Source organism: Seriola aureovittata, chromosome 3 (assembly GCF_021018895.1).
Source record: "Seriola aureovittata isolate HTS-2021-v1 ecotype China chromosome 3, ASM2101889v1, whole genome shotgun sequence".
NCBI classification, from domain to species: Eukaryota; Metazoa; Chordata; class Actinopteri; order Carangiformes; family Carangidae; genus Seriola; species Seriola aureovittata.
In genome coordinates this window covers 3,574,131-3,596,004 of record NC_079366.1, presented here as the reverse complement: position 1 = coordinate 3,596,004, position 21,874 = coordinate 3,574,131, and the positions used below count along the sequence as shown (strand labels likewise).

General features: G+C 39.6%; 1 protein-coding gene across 2 annotated transcripts in view; it reads left to right on the top strand.

The window, feature by feature from the left end:
- sorcs3a (sortilin related VPS10 domain containing receptor 3a) overlaps window positions 1-21,874 on the top strand; it is a 233,433-nt gene that overhangs the window by 146,383 nt on the left and 65,176 nt on the right. For both annotated transcript variants that reach the window (XM_056371766.1, XM_056371767.1), the window contains 3 exons: window positions 14,824-14,897; window positions 16,156-16,220; window positions 18,248-18,366. In XM_056371766.1, the coding sequence (XP_056227741.1) occupies window positions 14,824-14,897; window positions 16,156-16,220; window positions 18,248-18,366 (258 nt within the window). The remainder of the gene's footprint in view (window positions 1-14,823; window positions 14,898-16,155; window positions 16,221-18,247; window positions 18,367-21,874) is intronic.

Below are 21,874 nucleotides of genomic sequence, written 5' to 3'. Positions count from 1 at the left end.
ATTGACGAACACAGTAAACGCAAGCAATTTGCTATTTGTTTGCTGCTTGTTATTTAAGCTGATACATGTACAAAACATACCAACAAAACTAGGTCAAAACCTTGCATATGGCTGGACCGTCTAAGGTCAAGTCCTGATTTTATATCCACAATGTCATTTGACAAATTTTAGCTATATTTACTCAGAGAGAAGATTAGAAGACACAGAATATATTTCTTATTTTGTCTCTCGAGCAAAGCTTCTGTCTGGGATCCACAGTTTAGTCTTTATTTATCTCAACTCCAGAACATAACAGAAATAAACACCTGCCTGTAATAAAAGTCTAACTCCCTCTGTTTGTTATGTAGAGTTGGTCATAGTGGTATTTTAGTACAAAGGCTTGTTTTCAGCCGCTCCCGTTTGTCATATTAAACTTACTGCATTAAGTGTTAATACAAACTCAACACTTCCTGTAATCCTTTCAAATTTAAAGCCCTCTAGCGTTTCAGTGGACAAAAAACCCTTTATTTCTTAACAGGGTTTTTATTGCTGGGCTTCAGTAACATATTGTCTTTTTTCCAGTTACTGATGTCTCCGTTATTTACATGTTATTCGTATCTGCTAATGTCTTTATCTTAGCAGTTAGTGATGACCTCTCTCTCTCCCTCCCTCTCTCTTGCTCTCTCTGCTTGGTGTCTTATCCGAGTTATTCCTCTGCTTCCTTTAATAATAATGATACATGTGATGAAAGTAGTTTATTTGCTGTGATGGAGGTGAGGCTCAGTGTATTGGAAGTGCTCCTCCGCTTCCCTGCAGTTCCTGAGCAGCCGGGAAACCAGGGCGGCTTGGTAGACTGCCCGTAATAAGACGTGTAGCCCTAAGCCCACGGTTGTCATCCATACACTCTCGACCATGTACTCGGTTACATACCTAGACTTGTTTGAAAAAAGTCTCTAAATCTAGCAACAATATGCTAAGTTGGCAACACTGCAGGCTGTAAACACCTTCCTAATAGAACCAGAAAACACTATCCATCTAACTATCATCCAGTAAAATTATATATCTGCTCAGTAACTTATTATTCATCCCTAACCATAATATATATGTGCTTACTTTTATATTTTATATACTTTAGACCACATTTAACCCACAATGTATGAATTGTTTTTAGTTTAAAGTAGGGACAGTTTATTTGTTTTGTTGCTTATGATGAAGAGAACAGTCAAAACATTATGAGATATCATGAGAGATGATAAACAAAGTTATTCCCAAAATAACCTGTTTGTATTTTCTTAAGTCAAAATGAGAAATTATTGTTACATCTGTTGTGTTATTGTTCAAAATACACTTCCCTATTAAAAATTGAGAAAAATCCATTTAATTTCCAAAGACAACACATTAATTTGGTCAATCACATAACATGACTTATTACACACACACACACACACACACACACACAGGGTCACGCAAACACAGTAGGAGGGCTGGTGTAATTGATGACAGTTATTTCTTGTTGTCAAAGTTTCTAAAGTAACTTGTAGTTGCGTGTGCCTAATTAGTTATGTAGCATGTGGATTATGGACCAACAGCAAGTGGAGAGAGTACTGTTCCCTGAGCTTGTCCGTCAAATAGCACTCGTCATGTCTGATGCTGTTTTTTAGGGAGGCACTTATTTTGCCTGGGAGGAAGCACTGCCCTAAAGTCTCTGTGTATAAACACATTACATGCCTGGAGTATTGCTTTGCAAGATACGCACTGATCGGACTATTAAACGCCCAGAGGTGGATACCGGCTGTATACCTACGTATGTGCAGCAGTACTCCTAAGGTTATACATGCTAGAATATGTTTGTCCTGCGGTGCTTTAGCATGACTATGGTTAACACAATGTTCAATCCATGGTTTGGTTTTCCACTACAACAAACATTAGCAAAAAAAAAACTGAACTTATCTCAAGGGTAATCTCAAGTTCTCAGGGCAACGATATCAGTTCTTTGCACCCCAGGTAACATAAAAGCAAATGTTTCTGTTGACTTAAGTTGATTATGTGAATGAATTATTCAGCATGTTCCAAACACCTAATGAGTCCCGTTCATTCAGTTTTAGTGGTGGTAAAATTGTGCTGATGTTTGTACAGCCCGTGCCAGAGAACCAACTCGTTGACTCAAGTTTCTTCTGGTCTACTTGCAGGCATTATGCAGAAATAAAAACTAAAAAAAAAAACAATTGTTAGCTTGTTGTTTCAAGGGGTAATTTTCCTTTTATGCTTTCTTTTTTCAGTGCTGCTATAGTTCATTTGGGGGTGTTTGACAAACCATGAACACAATCAAACAAAAGGCACTCATTTTTATTAACCTTGTGTAGTATATTTTTTCTTTAGTTAACCAGGTTCACCCAGGGTGTGACCTGTTTCTTTTATTACCACCCCGAGACTTGCATTTTAGGACAACATTAGTAATTTACTAATTGGAGTGTGAAATTATAGGGAGTCTTCCATTATAAAATGCCATTGCACAAATAGGGAGGAAAGGATCAAAGATTTATGGTTCAAAAGTGCTGTGTTACCAGAAAAAAACCTCTATGCAATTTCCACCTCCTCCCAAGCCCATATAGTCTCAACCCCATTTCCCTTTCCCTTCCACAATCCCTCTAATGATCGTAACAGACCTTGGAGCCCATAAATCTTAACAGTAGGGAAACTAAGTGTCTCATCATTATGCAGCCTCCACCTATCTGCTCAAAGAGCATCCATGTAAGGCCCCCAGGACAGTGGCAGCACTTGTTTAAATCCAATCTCATTTCAGTAAGCTCTTCATCACTTTTTCCCCCTCCTGCACCTAATGACGTCCCTGTGCCATATTGTTGTCTTATGTGTAATGGGGATGAGCTGAATTACTCTTCCACTTGACTAATGGTGATGACTGAGTTAAGTTGACAGAGTCATTTTCAGTTGAGGTAATGTTGTTGCTGCCACTTGCTCCCTCAAGAATTTACGGAGTCTTCCAGGAGGTTTTTGTTGGACAGCTATCACCTTGGCAGGATTAGGGTTCAAGATTACATCTGTTCATGTCTGTGAATAGACACAACCACATAGCTATTCTGAGCTGTCTGAATTAAATAGGTCTACCATTCAAAATTGGACAGAAAACAGGCCAAATTTTTCAGGGCCAACAAAACTTTTTCTTTTTTTTTTTTTACTTTTTTTCTCTGGATTTTTTATTTATTTATTTTTTTTTTTTGCAGGAATATTCAGAGACAGGTTCTGGCAAATCTGGATAACCTGTCCGAGTCTGTCAGGATCTTGAGGCGGGTGTGAGTAGTCAGCAGAGTGAGCTTGGGAAACGGGAAACGCTACTTTAGCTGCTAAGGTTGTGACTGCAGAAGCTCAGGGGACGACTAAAACACACTATGTTGCTGCTGCATGTTACGGCCATTCTTTTCCAGCACTGTTCTCTGACACATACACGCGAGCATACACCAACATCCATGCTCAAGCGCTTTTTTCTAGAAGACTGAAACAAAAACTAAAATAAGGTGCCTGCATAGTTGTTTCCCAGACAAAGTAGGAATATTCTCCACTGTGTGTTCCCAAGGGAAGGCAATAGCCCACCTAAAATGAGAAAGGAACTGGCATAACTGCCTCTCTGATAGAGCTGCACAGTCCCTTCAGTCCTTCAATATGCAAACATTGTTTGACTTAATCCACCCTAATAATGCAAATTTATGCTGTTAATTATTTCTAGCTGAATCGTATCCTGGCTAAACGTTTTCAGAAATGCAATGGGGACATCAGACTCAATAAAGTATTCAGGGAAGGAAGGAGAATACATTATTCAGGATTACTTTTTTCTTATTTCTTTCATTCTTTTTCTTTTGCATTAGCTCCATAAAAAAGAATTAGCATTTTCCATTTTGTAACATTCCTAATATGGGTGATATCGTTGTCTGTGGCTATAGATTCTGGTATAGAAGGGTCCTCTTTTTATAAGCTCTTTTAATTCAAACCTTATTTAATAGGAAGCAGTGAGTTTACGTCCCTGAGTGCTCTGCTTTCAGGATCATTCTCTGTCATTGTAATCTTCAGCTGACACCTTTTTGTCGGCTAAATATGATTCATTTAAACCTTTGATATATTACATATAGACTCTAAATTGATGTTATAACGTCATATACTGTAAATTAGTTTGCTGGTGATGAAGCTATCTTTGTCACAGTGTGATTATAGTCAAGAGCGATTTCAAGCAGGGCCACTTTCGTCTGATTGAACTTACAGTATACTTAAACTGTAGACCTCTATTACTCTGTTACAGTCTAATGTATGGCACCGCTCAACAAAAATACCATCTATAACATTGGCTCATTTCCGTTTTACTTATTGTCCGAATGAAATCACAAAATTATTATGATGTTACACAATAAAGAAACAAAGAAACTCTGTGTGGATGGTGGAAATACACTTCACCAGAAACTGTATCTTATGAGCTAAGAAAAGACAGTCTTTTGTTTCTCCAGCTAGCATTTAAACCAACTGAAGCTGACATTATCTGCTAAGTTTTAAAGCTGTTCCATGAGCTACAGCTACAAGCTACAAGATAAATAGCTAGCTGGCCTGCAGAGTGACATCAGTAATGCTCTTTTCCTCTTATGGATGTTTGTTTGGTAGCTTAGCTAGAAAGCTAATGTGGGCTGTAGATCAAATACTTTTTTTGTAGCTTTTGCCTAGCTGTTAAATATGCAGTATGATTTTTTTTTTTCCCATTTCGGTTGTGATCTTTAGCTGAGGCCAAATGTGAATGTTGCTGACTGACTGACGAGGTGATCAAGTTACACCATTGGTCAGCCAAATGCCATGTGACTGAGTGATGAAGTTAGATCACTGGTCGGCTGGTTCAGTGTTGGAGTCATTGATCTTCCTGCCTTTTTTTTTTTTTTTAAATCATTTTACAAGAAAATACAGCTGAAATCACAGTACAGCTGTTGACATTAACTTATGTGTTTGGAATTTTGTCGGACAATGTCATGGTTATAAAATCAGGATTTTAGCAGCAGCAGAGCATAGCTTGGAAGTAATTGGTGGACAACAGTCTTAATGAGCCACGTTTCAGGCACTGTTTCATATTTGATCCGTTGTCTGTCAACAGAAACAGAAAAACCTGTAAATGAGAACAGCTTTATTGTGAAATCAACTGTATTAAAATAATGTATATGTGAGTACAGAGAGTGAAGAAAACAGATGAAGGGCTGAAACCTGCTGACACTAGGCAGAATACATAGGCCTATGACATGGCCTAGCCATATGCTAGGAACCGACTTACAGAGCACATCTGTACGCCTTAACAGAACAAAAACATGGAAGCTAATAAATAAATAAAAACTTGTCACAAAAAAATTGTGGTAATAACCACAGACTTAACATGACAGTCTCTAATTCCTTTGACAAACCAAACCACTTCCTACAAATCTATCAGTGTGTCTGCCTGAAAGGTGGCGTTGAGCTTGAGCCAAAAAGGCTGCTCAGCTGCTGCAGTGCATTTCTCAACTCAATGACTCTCCAGATGGCAGGTATCTTTAGTGCTCAGCTCCCTTGTCCTGAGCTGCGGCAGCTCTGCTGCGCTCCATCAGGCTGCAGCCGGCCCGCCCTCCCAGGGTACTTTTAATGGTCTTTAATTTGAAACACATGATCAGGACAATACAGACAGTTCACTTGCTAGCACAATGGAGATAATAGGGCTCCTTTTCATGCATATGGGCTTAGCAATTTACAGCATAATTATTGCTAAGTGGCAGAGAAATGATTGCCTGAAGGCCCATGTTGAAGAGAGCTACTCTGTGTAATATACAGATTGTGAGGTGCTGATTTATGCACATGTCAAGCTATACGGTGCACAGCAGGTGGAAATTACAAGCATTGTGAGAATTTTTGAACTTTCAACAACCAGTGTGATAGCTACACTGTAGGTGGCTGGTTTTTCCAAGCACATGCTGTTACAGTGCTTGGTCAGCTGAACAGAATAAGGAACTGAAGTACACGTCTCACTGTCATCTGAGAGCACACACAGTACCTGTGTGACCGTCAAGCAGGTGCGCTGCCTGCTATCATTTGTTATGAAGCTATAAGGCAACAAGATAGCATAACAAGGAATTACTGGGGGAAGCCAGAGGAGGTGTCGCAGTGTGAAAGTACACAGAGAGCTGGAGGGGATCCATTTGTTAGACTTGACAAGGCACACATTAGTGTTTGACACTGATAATCATACAGGATAATATTTTAATTTGTTGGGTGTATACTCACAACAACTGATTGAAAACATTTAATTCAAGCCCCAGTTCATGCTGCAATGAGCTTTTCACTTCATGAAATATTTTTCAGGCTAAAGTAAATCCATTTAGAGTTTTGCTCTTGAAGTGTGTGATATTAAGAACTGCATACACAATTTGCCTGAAATGAAAAATATGAAACATTCCTGTATTGATCATATGATGAAAGGTCATGATCACATATGGACCATTTGTGGTTAGCTGGAGAAATAATAATGCATTATTCACCTTGATTGCCTATATTACATCAATGTACAGTGTCAGTTTAATAGCATGACACTATGAGGCAAAGTGTTATAAACATAATCCCACTGGTGTGCTGTCATTTCATATCAAAGCTTTCATCTTTCAAAACGTCTTGAACGTGAATGATCAGAGTAAATGACTGTCACTACTCATGTAGGATACATAACGTCTGTCATAATGAAAAAGATTCAAGCCCAGATGTAAACAGCTCCTGAAAGTTCATTAATGACTCTGGAAAAGTATTGAAATGAAGCTATTTATTGAAATTAGTGTTCTTGGCGTCTTCCAGTGATTTAATCTGCATCTTCAGTCATGACTTGTTTAGGTTTACAATTTCCTCCACATATATGGCTGATAAAGACCACAAGATACAGTTGAAAGCACCGGAAAAAGCTATTAAGTTCACTTTGATTTAAGATTATTTTGTCACAAAATAAACTGGCTTTCAATGGATACGACACCTTCAGGAACTTGATGTCTGAACTCACCTTATCTGTCATTGCCCTCCCACCAATCATCAAACAACTTTATAACTTTGGGTGGAACGCAGATGTAAAGCTCCTGGAAAACCTAGAACTTTTGCCTCAACACTTTCTGATTAATTGAATATGGCTTCTGATTTAAGGCTTCGACTAACTCAATTATTTTAATTATCTGCTGATTATTTTTTCTTAGTAAGTGAGTGATCATTTTGTTTATGAAATGTGAGAAAATATAAAAGAAAATGTCTCCTCCAATTTTCTATCCAAGGTGGTGACATCAAATGTTCTGTCCAACCTTACACAGGTATGAAGTCCTCACAAGGAGCTGGACGATTAATGGGCTCTTTGATTGAAAAATGACTAAAAGATTGAAGTTGATTATTAAACAAGCTAATCAGTTGGTAACCATCAGCTAATCAATTAATGGACTAATTGTTTCAGCTCTATTTCTCATGCCCACATGTTGCTCTGTGGTGAATAAGTGGGAATGGCATGTTCTCCTTTGGTGAGGGACCAGTTGTTTTTTTTCTGTACAGATACAGTGGCAAGCAATGAGAATGTTGTACTCTGTACTCTTTATGGCCCCTCACTCAGAGCAATCCAGACTGTTCATTTGCATAGCCCTTTTCTATACTTCCCTCCATGGGATCCTACTGCTGTGTATTTTGCAGGCTCCATAAATTGTGGGGTATAAAACCAGTCCTCCTTTTCCCTTGCATATGGGATACGCCAAGGCGATGCCAACAGAAGCTGTTTGATTTAGAGCACTGTACATAGATGCATCAAGAATTTATGGGAGACTTAATTAGGAGTTATAAAAGTGACTTATAGTAATTGGGTGGGACACAGGGGCCTATAATGCGGCAGTTATCATTTCCATAACTTCCGAGTCTTGATTCTTTTCTCAGTACTTTTATGTGTTGGTGGAACTGTTTGCGCTTTGATGTTAATGCACAAAGCTTTTCTGGGTGGCAGAATGTTGCACTTGCGATGCTGCAGAAGGAACTGTACAAATGAAAAAAGGCAGAAAACCTATGCTTTGCTTTCTGCTGCTGCAGTGTGTCATAGCAAATATGTTATTCAGGTTTACACACATTATCCCAACATCAGGGCAAAAGCCACGACGAAATTGGAACAAATTTGAAGCAAAGAGAGATTGCAGGAAATGTCTTTCACTCAGAGGAAGTTCTTTTGAGTGTGTTTACCTTCTTTTTTCTTGCCTTGGATGTCCTGTTGAATCACTTTGCAAACTGTGAATGAGGCCAGAAGTCTGCAACATGATTGGGATCCTGGGAGACAACTAAAATGTTGAGGGTTCATGAGCGTAAAGCTGGCAGGAGCAGACATTCAGCAATATGATAGCAGGATGAGCATGAAATGGAATATTATTTTTGGGCCTAACAGCCACATTGTCTTCAAGCATACTGCACACCTCCACATTATACATTGACGTCAAATTTATTCCCCTCCTTTGTCTCTCCTGTATGTACATTTCTTTTAAACATGAATTTACTATGCACGATAATCAGACTGAATTGTTATTTAATTTGGTTTTGTTACTCCGTTGGACATCATGTTGGTGGTAGCCAATTTTTTGTTGGGGGACAGGGGTATTTTCTACCGTTTTGCCCTAAGCAATCAGCAGTGAGTCATGTATGCATCGTTTTCAGTCAGCACAGAAGCTGAGTTAGTGGTTGCTAAGAAAGATTAACTTCGCTTTTCAGATTATTGTAACTAATTTTAGAATTTGCTATTCATCAGTCTTGTCAAAGCTTGTTGCTATTTTTCTTTCACTATTTTTCAGACTGTGACATTGCCATTCTTCATTCCACCTACAGTCTGTGTTTGGCTTAGTTGTTTTACAGATGTGGAAATTACCATCCGTGAGCAAAAGAGACAGTGACTCAGAAGACTGGAATCAGACTATGGTTCACCCAAATTACCCAAAAAACAAAACAAAGAAAAAAAACACAAGGAATAATCTCTGTGAAAACTGCTGATTGAGAGGTTACCTTTTCCAGCTCATGGCCCACTTGAAAATCTCAAAAATGTCAGAGGCCTACATCTGCCCCCGTAACAATACAGGGGCTAAATAATACGTTCACGGAGAAATTTTTGTTTTAATGGTAACAAGGATTGAACTGAAAGCAGAGGAAGCTCAATTTTTCTTTTTTGTTTGGCGGGGGAGAGATCACTTGTCAATTCACCATCTGTCTCCTGACTATTCCCTTTTAATTCTTCCTGTTGCTAACCAGCTCTCCATTTTAATTCTCCAGTTTTTTCCATGGATGTCATCTTTTAGCGCTCAATCAGACTGAGAGAAACAAGTAGGCCAAAGTGGTTTGGTCAGCAACAACATAAAAATTCCTTTCATTGGCTTATCGAAGTGATAGGTCAAAAAAAAACATTTTAAATATATGTATGTATATGTGTGTGTGTATGTATATATATATTTATCGTCCACTTGCAATGCCTTGCACGCCTGGCGCACAGGGTGGTAACCACTGATCTAAAGTAAAAGGTATGTTGCTCTTGAATTTTTTAAAGTGACATTTTTCAATGCTGGACACAACATTAATTAAATTCAGCTCATCTCCATTGTCCTGGGGTAAAGGCAGCAATCTCAGAGACTCAAACCCATCAAACCCATTTTCTGAAACCGCTAGATGCCAGTTAGGATATATGCCTATTTCATAATTTCAGTGAACATTCCCTGTCATACAACTTAACAAAATGATAATCTCTATTATAAAAACCTTCAATCCTTAAACAATAGCATTATCACTGCCAGTCTGAAGTGCCACATTTCAGCATCTGGTTGTATCTGTTAGAAAAGAACAACTTGGATTGTGGAATCTGAGAAGAAGGGGCAAGTTCCCTAAAGTTTTTATCCAGTACCTCAAGCAAAATCCATAATGTCTTATTTTCATTGCAGAATGGTACTTCATTATAGAGAGCACTGTTGTGGGCAGTAGTGATCAGGCCGTCAGGCAGGGGCAGAGCGGGTGGGGGCAACATGTCGCATCTGGTAATGGTTGGAAATCCTGCAGAAACAGGCTGACGCGGATTCAAAAAGACAGTCCCGCGCAGGACTCCTGTCACTAATTAGTCACACTGGTCCAACACATTTTATCATCTGCTGTGAGAATAATGGTTTGTCCCTGTGTCTCTTTTCCCATCTTTTTTTCACGGCAGGCTTCTCTTACAGCTCAGAGTGAGATTTAAGGAAAGCCATTTTAGCCGGTTCCTGCCTGTGACAGTCAGTGGATTTGGTAGCATGCTCACGGCTAACAAATAGCTTGTGCTAGTTTGCAGCAGAAAACTAGCAGCAGGGTCAGCTGTCCTGTTATGTGTGGGAGCAGCATGGGCTTTCCTTGAACATAGAAAACCCATGTCATTCTGGCCACAGGGGAGATGTCTGCACCACCACCACCACCACCACTAACACTATTTTTTTCTAACTGATTTCATGGGTAGGCAGCCACTGAAGAGCAGTCATTTATCTTTTATTCCGATTCATATTTCATCTTGAACAAAAGTGCACTTATACCAGGCTTTAAATAGCTGGATAGCAACAGCAAAAGCAATAATGTACATTTCCCACAAGCATTTCCCTCACACCAGAAGAAAAAAAGAAAAGAAAAGAAAAAAAAAAAAAAAACAGTCATGAAAATGCTTCATGAAATTCATCTCTGAATGGCTGATGTGTGAACTTGCCTGTGAGAGAGCGGAGTTTTAATCAATTCATTTCTCATTTGGGTTCCATCTGTGTTTCATTTACCTTTCTTCTCCATGTTGGTTTGTTTTCTGTAAAGCTTAAGTTAAGGCTACAAGAAGAAAAACAAATGTAGACCAATACCTTAAGATTTATTCCTGATACATATAAACTGAAATCCAATATCCCTGCATAACAACCAAGCTAAGAGTATAGTGAAACAAAACCTGCTTATTATTCCTGTACGCCTGCAGCATAATTGAAATTGTTTGATTTCTAAATGTGATAAAACCAGCACTGCCTGGAATTAATTTCTTGTGAGACATGGCCCTCACAGACCTTCACTCTCTGATCTAAACCACAGACCGTATGTGTAAACAGTGTTTGAGTGTGTTTCCCTGTATGAATTGTAACATGAATTATTCCTTAGATAAGGAAGCTGACTCACACCGTGGGGTGGCCTTTTCGACCCGTGGATGTTTTATTTTTTGTTTTCATACACATATTCTGCATCTATCATTTGGTTATTCTGCCAACTGTTTATGAAATATTATTCACATATAGTGTGTAATATAAACTACAACATTTTTTTGTCATTTTGGCACTTGGTTTTGATTTAGTTTTATTCTTAAAAAAGTGTATATTAGTCACATTTATGTCCAGTATTTGTCAGTGAAATTCTGTGTTTAGTGTATTCAATTTGAATTTTGAAGTTTTTCCATATCCACTACTGTAAGCTTCGTGGAGAAAGACACTGTTTGTGGTGACTTACTGTCTTATTCTTGATCACGTAGAATTACCTACCTGAGTTCACAATATTCATAAGCTCCATTCACTCTTTGCCTTTGATCAGTGAAATACTATTTAATATTTGGTGTTAGCTTGAGACAATCCGCTACAGTTTACTGTTTGATAATATCCCATTACTACCAGTGGTCCGCAAGCGACCCATAGTGGCCTGCGAGTAAATTAGTGTTTTAAATTTAGTGTTTCTCAAACTGTCTGTGAGTGACCACATAGCCTACTAGACTATTGTATATGTGTTGTTTTCAATATTAAATCGACTCATATGTCAATTCCAATTCAAACAATGAGGCCGATATGAGCCAGCTGTTTGCCGCTGTAGTTGGACGTCACTGTAAGGGACGTTTTGCGAGTGTCTACTCACGTAGCTTCGCCAGTTTACATTTTGTTTTACTATTTTTTGTTGAAAATGATCAGCGAGACGTTTTTATATAATTGAGGTAATCATAAAGCAAGCATAGTCGAGTCACTGGTTCGATTCCCGGCAGGTCAGACTTTTGCGGCTCATTCCCCCACTCTGTCCCCGCGGTCCCTGTCTGCCTTCACTTACCCACTGCGTCCTATATGTACATACAAAATAAAAACATTACAAATTATAAAAATTTCATACATCGACAAATATGTCTATCCCATACAAATACGTATGTTATTGCATGCATGCTTATATTGTAGACATATGTTACATAAATATATATATATATCCATCAAAAAGCCAGTTACTATATGTTGATATTACATACAGTATGGTCCAAAAGTCTGAGACCACTTTCTCAGAATGGGAATTTAGACGTTATTTTTTAGACAAATTTATAAGAAAAACTGTATAAACATAGAATTTTTATAAGTATGTTGTATTAATAAAGTTACATATATAAATTAAATATATATATATATATACCTTGACGATATATACCATACAAAAATTTATCATACATATTTTTAATATATGCACATAAACACATTTTTACAATGGATATCTAATATATGTTATAAACTTATATCTTTATATATGTATATATATTTGTGTGTGTGCGTGTAGCATATGCAGAGGTCACAGATCTCTGAATAAAACCAATAAAACAGTAATTAGATCATTTGTGTTTCATATCATTGTTACATGTAGTCATACTTTACATTTTAAAAGGTTACTTTTCATTTAGTTCCTGTGTATTTCACAATGGAAAAAATGTTGTCAAATATTTTCATCGAATCATAATTGTCATCGTTTCCTCAAACAAATCTGGCTGTGAGTTTCTGATCTTCTGCGAAGGCTACATGTGCATATCACATCATCCGAACGACCAGCATTACCTGCGAATCGCTGCACGAGTCAGAACAACCTAAAATGTTTTTCTAAACCTGTCATCAGCATGAATAGATGAGTTTAACAATCATGCTCTCTGCAATTCCTCAGTCATCATTTAGCCTCTCATCCTTTGTCGGCTTCCCCCCCGGCTGTCATTGGCTCCATTGGTGGCGGTGCAGCCGGCTGGCCGCGCTTTTGATTTATCAAAGTGAGTGGGAAACTATGAAGCTTACTTTGTGACAGCTCAGAAGCTTTAAAATTTAAGATGTCATTGAACTGATGAATGGGGAGAGGAGAGGCTGAGCCTGCCCGCTGGCGTCATATGTCACTGTCCGATGTGATGAGGGACCCTGACTGCCACCCTGTTACACCAACGCAAAGGCTCCAGTGGGGAACCTTTCTTTACTGAGCTTAGAAGAATCTGAGATTTTATGCCTATGGGTGCTGTATATTGGACTCTGTTCCACTTTATAAAGGTTTAGACAAATGTTTGCTCCCAGCTTATACTTCTTCCATTCCTTAACCACACAGTGCACACTATGACGAATGCTTTGGTCTCCTGCCATTGTTTATTATTGTCAAGCGCTCCAAACAGACACATGGCCTTCAAGTGCTGATCATATGATGGAAAAACCACGAGATAGTGTTTGACATCCATATGCGAAATCCAAGGAATCACACCAGCTTCAGATTAAAAGCAGATCATTGCTACATTGCTGTACATATTTAGAGAACACTGCTGATGTCATTTTTAAATAGAAAACACACCTGCTGGCATAGATAGATTTTCCCTTGCGGAGCTGACAAATAAATTTGCAGCAAGTGACAAATGTGTATCCTTTTATCAGAGTAAGTGTCAGATTTGCTGTGATAAAAGGCAACAAGTAGGAACATTAGCATAGAGCTCAACTGGGGCCACCGCACCGCGAGGAAATAACAATGCACAGACACAGCAAGATATAAGGGTGCTGCTTCCACAGCATCAATCAATACAGTGCTGGGAAATGCACCTGGGTTATTAATTGTTTGCCTTAGCACCAGAAAATGTAATTAGTACATTGAAATTAGGCCACCGGTTCCATATTGTACACCTACACGTCAGCTGAACCATATATCATTCCTTGCATCCATGGATACTCATTCTGCAGGGTCTTGGTTTTGATTGGGTGCTATTGCATCCAACAGTTGTTTTTAATACAACATTCTAAAACCTGGATAAAAGCAAGGGCGTAGGTTTGATCTCTTTTAGTGTGATGGTTTTTGTAACCTGTGTATTGTAATGGGAAAAATTGATACCATCATATGTGTGCTCTCATGTAACCTCATTTTAACCCCCTTGTAGTTGATAAACTCTTCCAGTTAGAGCTGAACTGCCCTTGACTGTGGTAAAGGAGTAGTTATTTATCATGACTTCTATGACCTCCAGATAGTCCCCGGCCTATCAGCCAATCAAAGGCTAGCATGCCTAAATCAATCGGCTTGGAGACAAAGTGAACAAACTCACTCAAATATTGGTAGGGACAATTAGTTCCTCCCAAAATATTGGTGGGGACATATCCCTACTGTCCATATGCAGACCTGTCCCCATGGATAAAACCAAATGATTTGCTCATGAAGCTAAAAGTGGCCACATTGATATTATACCTATTTCAGTTTTTATGTATTGTTCTCTCAAGTGCTTCCTCTAAACCAATAGCTGCCATTGGTAACAGGTGGGGGGAGTAGAGGTGCCTGTATTTGTGACAATATGTTATCTTAAATGGCCAGTTGGTGATGGCCAGCCTATCTCCTGATAATTCTTTCTAGCCCCTGACTAAGCTCCACCCTTGAATTATCCATCCGTGCCCCAAGCTCACTCGTCATTGTTCAAACTTTTAAATCAGCCAGTCTAATTAGAATCTGGACCAGTGTAGAAACATGCATTCGTCTTTCTAATAAGACTTTTTCTTTCCTTTTTCTCTGATATCTCTGCAGTTATACAGCTCGGTGGACTTTGGAAGAAAATGGCAGCTCATCCATGAACATGTCACGCCGAACAGATTCTACTGGTGAGTCAGTCTTTTTCACGTGTCGGCTCCATCCCTCTTCTCCAAAGTTTGTTTACTCAGAAATGCAGAAACTGTTGCTCATGTTCTGCACAACTGAGCAAGTGATATTGATGGCTTAGAACAAGGTGTGTGACTGACTGGTGATGCTGCTAAAATTCTGCACATTTTCTACTCCTTGATACAATCAGGCAGAGATTAATTTCCTCCTTCAGAACGCACTTAGCATTCAGCGTCCGAGGGCACGTTGCATTCCTCTTCATTTCTCACACACGTCCTGCTCCTATCAGTCACATTGCACAGAAATACTAGATTATTATTTTTACATCAGCAGGAGAAGGACAGGGAGGTGGTTTTCGAAAAGCTGCACACATGCAGATACAAAAGTGTACATACAGTATGAGGAACTATGACTAATAATGGATCCAGGACGTCCCTGTCGCTTCTTATCCAGTCACGTCTGCTGCTCACCCTCCCCTGCAGTGTACCCACAATCTGAAAGTGCACACTCATCACAAACTTAGGCCCGGATCTATTCCAGCTCATCGCTCCTCTCCTCCTCTGTGAGTCGACTGGGGTGTGCCTGGGATTGCCGTCGGCTATATCCACCATAGCTTGCATAAATCTGGTGCTGCTTCCGTGCCATTGTGGTATAATCCTAAATAATGTGCACAATCCATCGCCGGCTCTGCCCTTCACCGCCAAAGTCCATTCAAGGGCATCTAAACACCGGATGGGTTTTCTAGCAATGGCTAGGCAGACCTCCAGTTGGCTGCATTTAGACAATGGTTTCATCAGCCTCCAAGGGATATGAAATATCCCCACAATGGAAAAGCTGCATCTATCCAGTATAATCCATAAGCAGTGAAATGAGCAAGAAAGCAAGATTTTACTGAGACATACTCATGCTTGTATACTGGTGACCCTGCACCACCCACTCAGTAATGAGGATGAGGAGTCTACTTGTATTGTTACATTTTGCCTGAAGGGATCTAGCCTTGATTTGCAGTGGATGTGCTTGGTATAATATGGCATTTGGAATATGAAGGAAACCTTCCTGTATTCTCCTTATTAAGTTAAAGATATCATCAGTAACTCTAGCAGAATGCCTCTGCTAGATCTTTCTCCCTTTTCTTCTGTTCCCTCCTCCACTCTCTCTTTGCACTGACAACTCTTTTGTCTTTTTTTCATCCTTTACACCCCTTTCTATTCATTGTCATTATGTTTACGTATTCCTCCATGGTTTGTCATTCTCTCCAAGGTCTGTCTCGGGCCTAGACAAGGAGCCGGATCTGGTACACATGGAGGCTCACACACCAGATGGAAGTGAGTGTCTCTTACACACACACACACACACACACACACACACACACACACACACACACACACCTGATAGAGAAGTAATGAACAGGTCTCTATAGGAATGAATTCCTCCCGGAGTACAGAAGGCATCCCTGGGGAAATGGTACTGGCTTGCCCCACCAATAAACCTAGTGGATGAGTCTTGATTAATACGGCCTTTCTTCTCTTCCTTTTCACTTCGCTGAATGTCAGCTCCATAACTCTGAAAGGCAGTGCCAACAAGGTGACATAGGTGAAACTGTTTATGCCAGCCTGCGATGTTAGAGTAGTGTCATTGAGGTATGAGCATTGCTTTTTTCTCATATAACCGCAGAGACAGAGAGAGAGGGAGCTTTTGTGTGGTGCTGCATAGAGGAAAATTAGTCCAAATAGATGGAAAACAACCCTACATACAGTGGCTTCACAAAGTATTCAAGCCCGTTCACTTTCTGCACACTCTATAATGTTGTAGATTTAATTTTAAATGGATAGAATTGCGATGTCTGGCCTCAATCTACAGTCAATTATCCATAATGACAAAACATTATTAAACTCATAACCTGAGTCTCTCATTTATCCAAGTATTCAGACCCTTCACTGTGGCTCCAAATTGTGGTCAGGTGCATCCTCTTTGCTTTAATTATCCTTGAGATGTGTCTAAAACTTGATTGGGGTCCATCTGTGACAAATTGAATTGATTGGACGTAGTTTAGAAAGGCTCACACCTGTGTATACAAGAGCCCAGTTTTCACACTGCATTACAAAAACCAAGCCATGTAGTCCAAGAATAATAATATTGTGAAAAGGCACCACAGTTTGGAACCACCAGGACTTTCCCCGTACTTGGCTGTCTGGCCAAACTGAGTAACTAGGCAAGACCGGTCTTGACCAAGATCCCAATAGTCAGAGTAACAGAAGTCGTCTGCAGAGATGGGAGAATCTGCCAGAAGGACAACCACCTCAGCACCACTCCATCAATCAGGCCTTCATGGTAGAGTGGTTAGATGAAAGCCAGTTTGAGAAAAAGGCTCATGACACCCTGCTAAGTGTTTGCCAAATGGCATTTAAAGGATTCTGGGTGTATGAGGAAAAAGAGTATTTGGTCTGATGAGACAAAAATTTAACTCTTTGGGAAGAACTCCAAGCACTATGCCTGGCAAACACCAGGCAGTGCTCATCACCTGTCGGCATCATGCTATGGGGATGCTTCTCATCAGCATAGACATGGAGACTGGTCAGAACTGAGGAAAGGAAATGCAGCCAAATCCAGAGAGTCCTTGAGGAAAGCTTGTTCCAGAGTGCACACAACCTGAGACTGGGACTATGGTTCACCTTTCAGCACAACAAAGACCCTGACCATACAGCCAAGACAGTGCTGGAGTGGCTTTGGGAGTCTCTGTCCCAGAGTGACCCAGCCAAAGCCCAGCCTTAAACCTCAAAGTACATCTGTGGAGAGACCTGAGGATGCCAGGCAAAGCTTGGCCTACCAAGATTGATGGGCACAGATGGCAATTTTGTGCAGGGAAAATTAAATCTACAAGTAAGGAAGAGGATTAGGGCCACATGTGAAAAAAAATAGATAAATACAATCTACAGTTCTGGCTTTAAAGTCAGAATTCTGACTATTTTATCATCCGACTTTCTAAAAAGATATATATTTCTTTCACATTAGGGCCACATGAGAATTGTTTTCAGAATTCTGACTTTAAAGTTATAATTCCAAAATTAAAGTCTGAATCTAAAAAAGATATTCACATGTGACCCTAATCTTCTTCTGTATAGGCCTACAACACAATACAGTGTGCAAAAAGAATACTTACTCAAGTAAGACACTTAAACATCATTAGATGTAATTCAGAGAAAAACAGTTACTACATAAAGATGCTCTCAGTTTATCACGTTACAGGTAAGGTTTTAATACGGCCTCATATATGAAGATGCACTACAAGGAGCAAAATAATATTACTAGTCATAAACTTCTCATGCATCCTGTATGTCTTTCTATTTGACAGATGTGCAGTATGTCACGTGCAAAGCTCAGATGTGCACAGAAGCTAACAGGAACTACCCATTCCCGGGATACGTAGACATCAGCTCTTTGGTGGTTCAAGACGACTACATATTCATACAGGTAGGGCTCTGAACACTCAGCCCCACTTACTACATGGTACATGATGGAATATGCTATGTAGACATTAGCAACCCTGAGTAAAATGCAGCTTACTTATTGGGGAGCTGCTATAGCTAGCTTAGCTATCTTGTATGAAATGTGTGTGGATTTTATTAGTATTATGTTAGTTCTCATGACTTATTATGTTTGGCCTTGATTTAAGCTAAGCTATTTTAGCTAATTTTTAACACTAAGGGGCAGAATGACAAACAGGAACACAAGCTTCAACAGTGATCAGCTTTACGTAGTTTTAGCTAACGTGTTAGCAAACACATTTATACTTAGATATAAAGGACACAGAGCAACATGACATGAAGATGAAGCTGGTCAGAGCTGAGAGTTGGGCATACATTTGTCAAAGGTTTTGTTCTGCAGGAGACGTTTTAAATCACACACAGATATTTCATTGATCATTCATACAAAAATAAATAAATGAATGAATGATAAAACAGGTAATAAAATGTTTCACCTCTACTGCCACAAAATCACAGGGATGTTTTCTACGTAGGTCTCATGCAAAGTATTTCTGATGCAAATGATTTTGCTCGGCAAAAAGAAAATACGTAAAAATCGGTTAGTTTTAATATTCATCCTAGCCACTGCTTGGTCTGTCATATTAATCATGATTTCTGTGACAGAAAAAAGTCTGACATGGTAATGTCCTGAATTCCAAGTAACACAGATTTAATTTAGGGTTGTATTTTAATTTCATCTACAGCATGAATATTATTTACTTTGACATTGTGCTAATTAGGTTTGTTGCATTGGAAGGTCAATGGGAAAAGTCAGAATAATTACACAGCTCATCCACAACAACACCAATTTTATTCAAATTTACCTCCAAATTGATGTTTTCAGCACCAGTGTTTACGTGGGAAAAGTATCTGGCTTTGTTTTGTGTTTATCTCGTCATTATTTCTATCTTCTTGTAAAAGTGGCTTTAAGGCCAGACTAGGAACAGCTGGCTCTGAGAAAGTCTGAAAAAATATCTTCCTCCAGAGAGTAGATGATGAGAGTAGATGACCTACTGTATGTCTTACGAAATCCTTGCCTGACACTATTACAACAAACTAGTAACCATCATTTATAAAATCCTCCACACCCCGAACCTCTCACCTCTCCACAGTACACCAAGCTTCACAGTCTAACATCAGCCTGTGCTAATATTGCGTACCTGAATTACTCTGCTGTGGTCATGACTGTACCTGTGTGCCATCAAATTTCTATTTTAAGAATATATTGAGGACATTATACTAATAGTAATTACAAAATTCTGCCTTTTACTATTATTTTCTGTTGTAGTAGTTGTTGTAATGGTGCTCTTCCAGTTGTTCAGCAGAGAACGGATTTTTCAGAAAAACCTACTTACCTGAGCCACCTACAGGCAAGTGCTTCCTCTGGAACCCTTACCGCCCTTGGCAGCACATTAGACAAAGAAATAGAGTTGTTCTCCAAAGATCCTTCAATCCTGTTTGACCTCTCTGAAGTCTTTCAAGTAAACTCACAAGCACTCAACCTAAACCTCCCCTTCAATTCGAGGACCTCCACATTTTAACACGTACGCGTCACAGACGAAGGATCCTGAAAGGGATGGGAAAAAGAAAATCAATCATACCAATTCCTCTTAAAGTTCAAACCGCCTCTGGTTACCCCGCCATCGATCTCCTGCTCCTTTACTCGATTGCATGTGGGACTGTTCTGCAGTGCTCACTGCTAGGCCGCTATATTTCCTCTCAGAGCTTGTTTTCTCTCTTCTGAGCCATTCAGAGCACTTACAAGATCAGTAAAAGAATCGGCCCTGTCATACAACATTAATACTGATATCGCTTCTCTTCAGCGGAGAGCCACAAGTTTGATTTGAAGGTTTTCCTCAAATGAATTTCATTTTGTTATTGATAGAAGGGAAAAGTGGGTTATGATGCTGCAGTCTCACTTTGCTCTGTGTGTCTCTATGTGTGTGCGTGTGTGTGCGTGTGTGTGTGTGTGTGTGTGTGTGTGTGTGTGTGTATAAAGTGCTTGGTTTCCATTGCCTCGAGGCTAATGACATCTCTCAAACACCCACCATCCCTGTGTTTTCTTGCTGCATAAGCTAACAACTAACAGCTTGGAGTGTTTGCAAGGGGTCTAGATCATTAAGGATGACTTTTTTTTTCCTAGACAGCAGATGAGGCTCGGGTAGGCAACTTAAAGATTTCTCTTGACAAAGAATAATGAGACTATTGATTGTTCTACGAGATATTTACCAAAGTCCACTTTGAAACCACCAAGTGCATTGACACCTGGGGAGGGCAGCATCCTTTGAATGCAAGCCAGGAGATCGCTATAAATGGCCAAGTCCAAAAAAGAAATCCCCCATGTATCCAGCAGCGCCTTGAAAAGCAGAGCAGGACGAAGAGAGCAAGAGATTGATGTATGTGCCTACACCCACCACCTTAATCGATTGGATAAGATACGATATGGTGTCAGTGATGAGGTTAAACATGAGGTCTCACTACAAGGTGTCCTCTATATTTGCTCCATCATAGCAGTACCAAGAGACATTGTGGAAATCAAATGCTGCCAAAACAAAGCTAAAATTAAACCAAAGCTCCAGATACCAGAGGGTGAGAAATGCTGTATGCAGTATTCAATATATGCAATTAACTGTACTTCATGTTTAATGTGTGTAGGTTCCTACATTAAGAATATATTGAGGACATTATACTAATAGTAATTACAAAATTCTGCCTTTTACTATTATTTTCTGTTGTAGTAGTTGTTGTAATGGTGCTCTTCCAGTTGTTCAGCAGAGAACGGATTTTTCAGAAAAACCTACTTACCTGAGCCACCTACAGGCAAGTGCTTCCTCTGGAACCCTTACCGCCCTTGGCAGCACATTAGACAAAGAAATAGAGTTGTTCTCCAAAGATCCTTCAATCCTGTTTGACCTCTCTGAAGTCTTTCAAGTAAACTCACAAGCACTCAACCTAAACCTCCCCTTCAATTCGAGGACCTCCACATTTTAACACGTACGCGTCACAGACGAAGGATCCTGAAAGGGATGGGAAAAAGAAAATCAATCATACCAATTCCTCTTAAAGTTCAAACCGCCTCTGGTTACCCCGCCATCGATCTCCTGCTCCTTTACTCGATTGCATGTGGGACTGTTCTGCAGTGCTCACTGCTAGGCCGCTATATTTCCTCTCAGAGCTTGTTTTCTCTCTTCTGAGCCATTCAGAGCACTTACAAGATCAGTAAAAGAATCGGCCCTGTCATACAACATTAATACTGATATCGCTTCTCTTCAGCGGAGAGCCACAAGTTTGATTTGAAGGTTTTCCTCAAATGAATTTCATTTTGTTATTGATAGAAGGGAAAAGTGGGTTATGATGCTGCAGTCTCACTTTGCTCTGTGTGTCTCTATGTGTGTGCGTGTGTGTGCGTGTGTGTGTGTGTGTGTGTGTGTGTTGTGTGTGTGTGTATAAAGTGC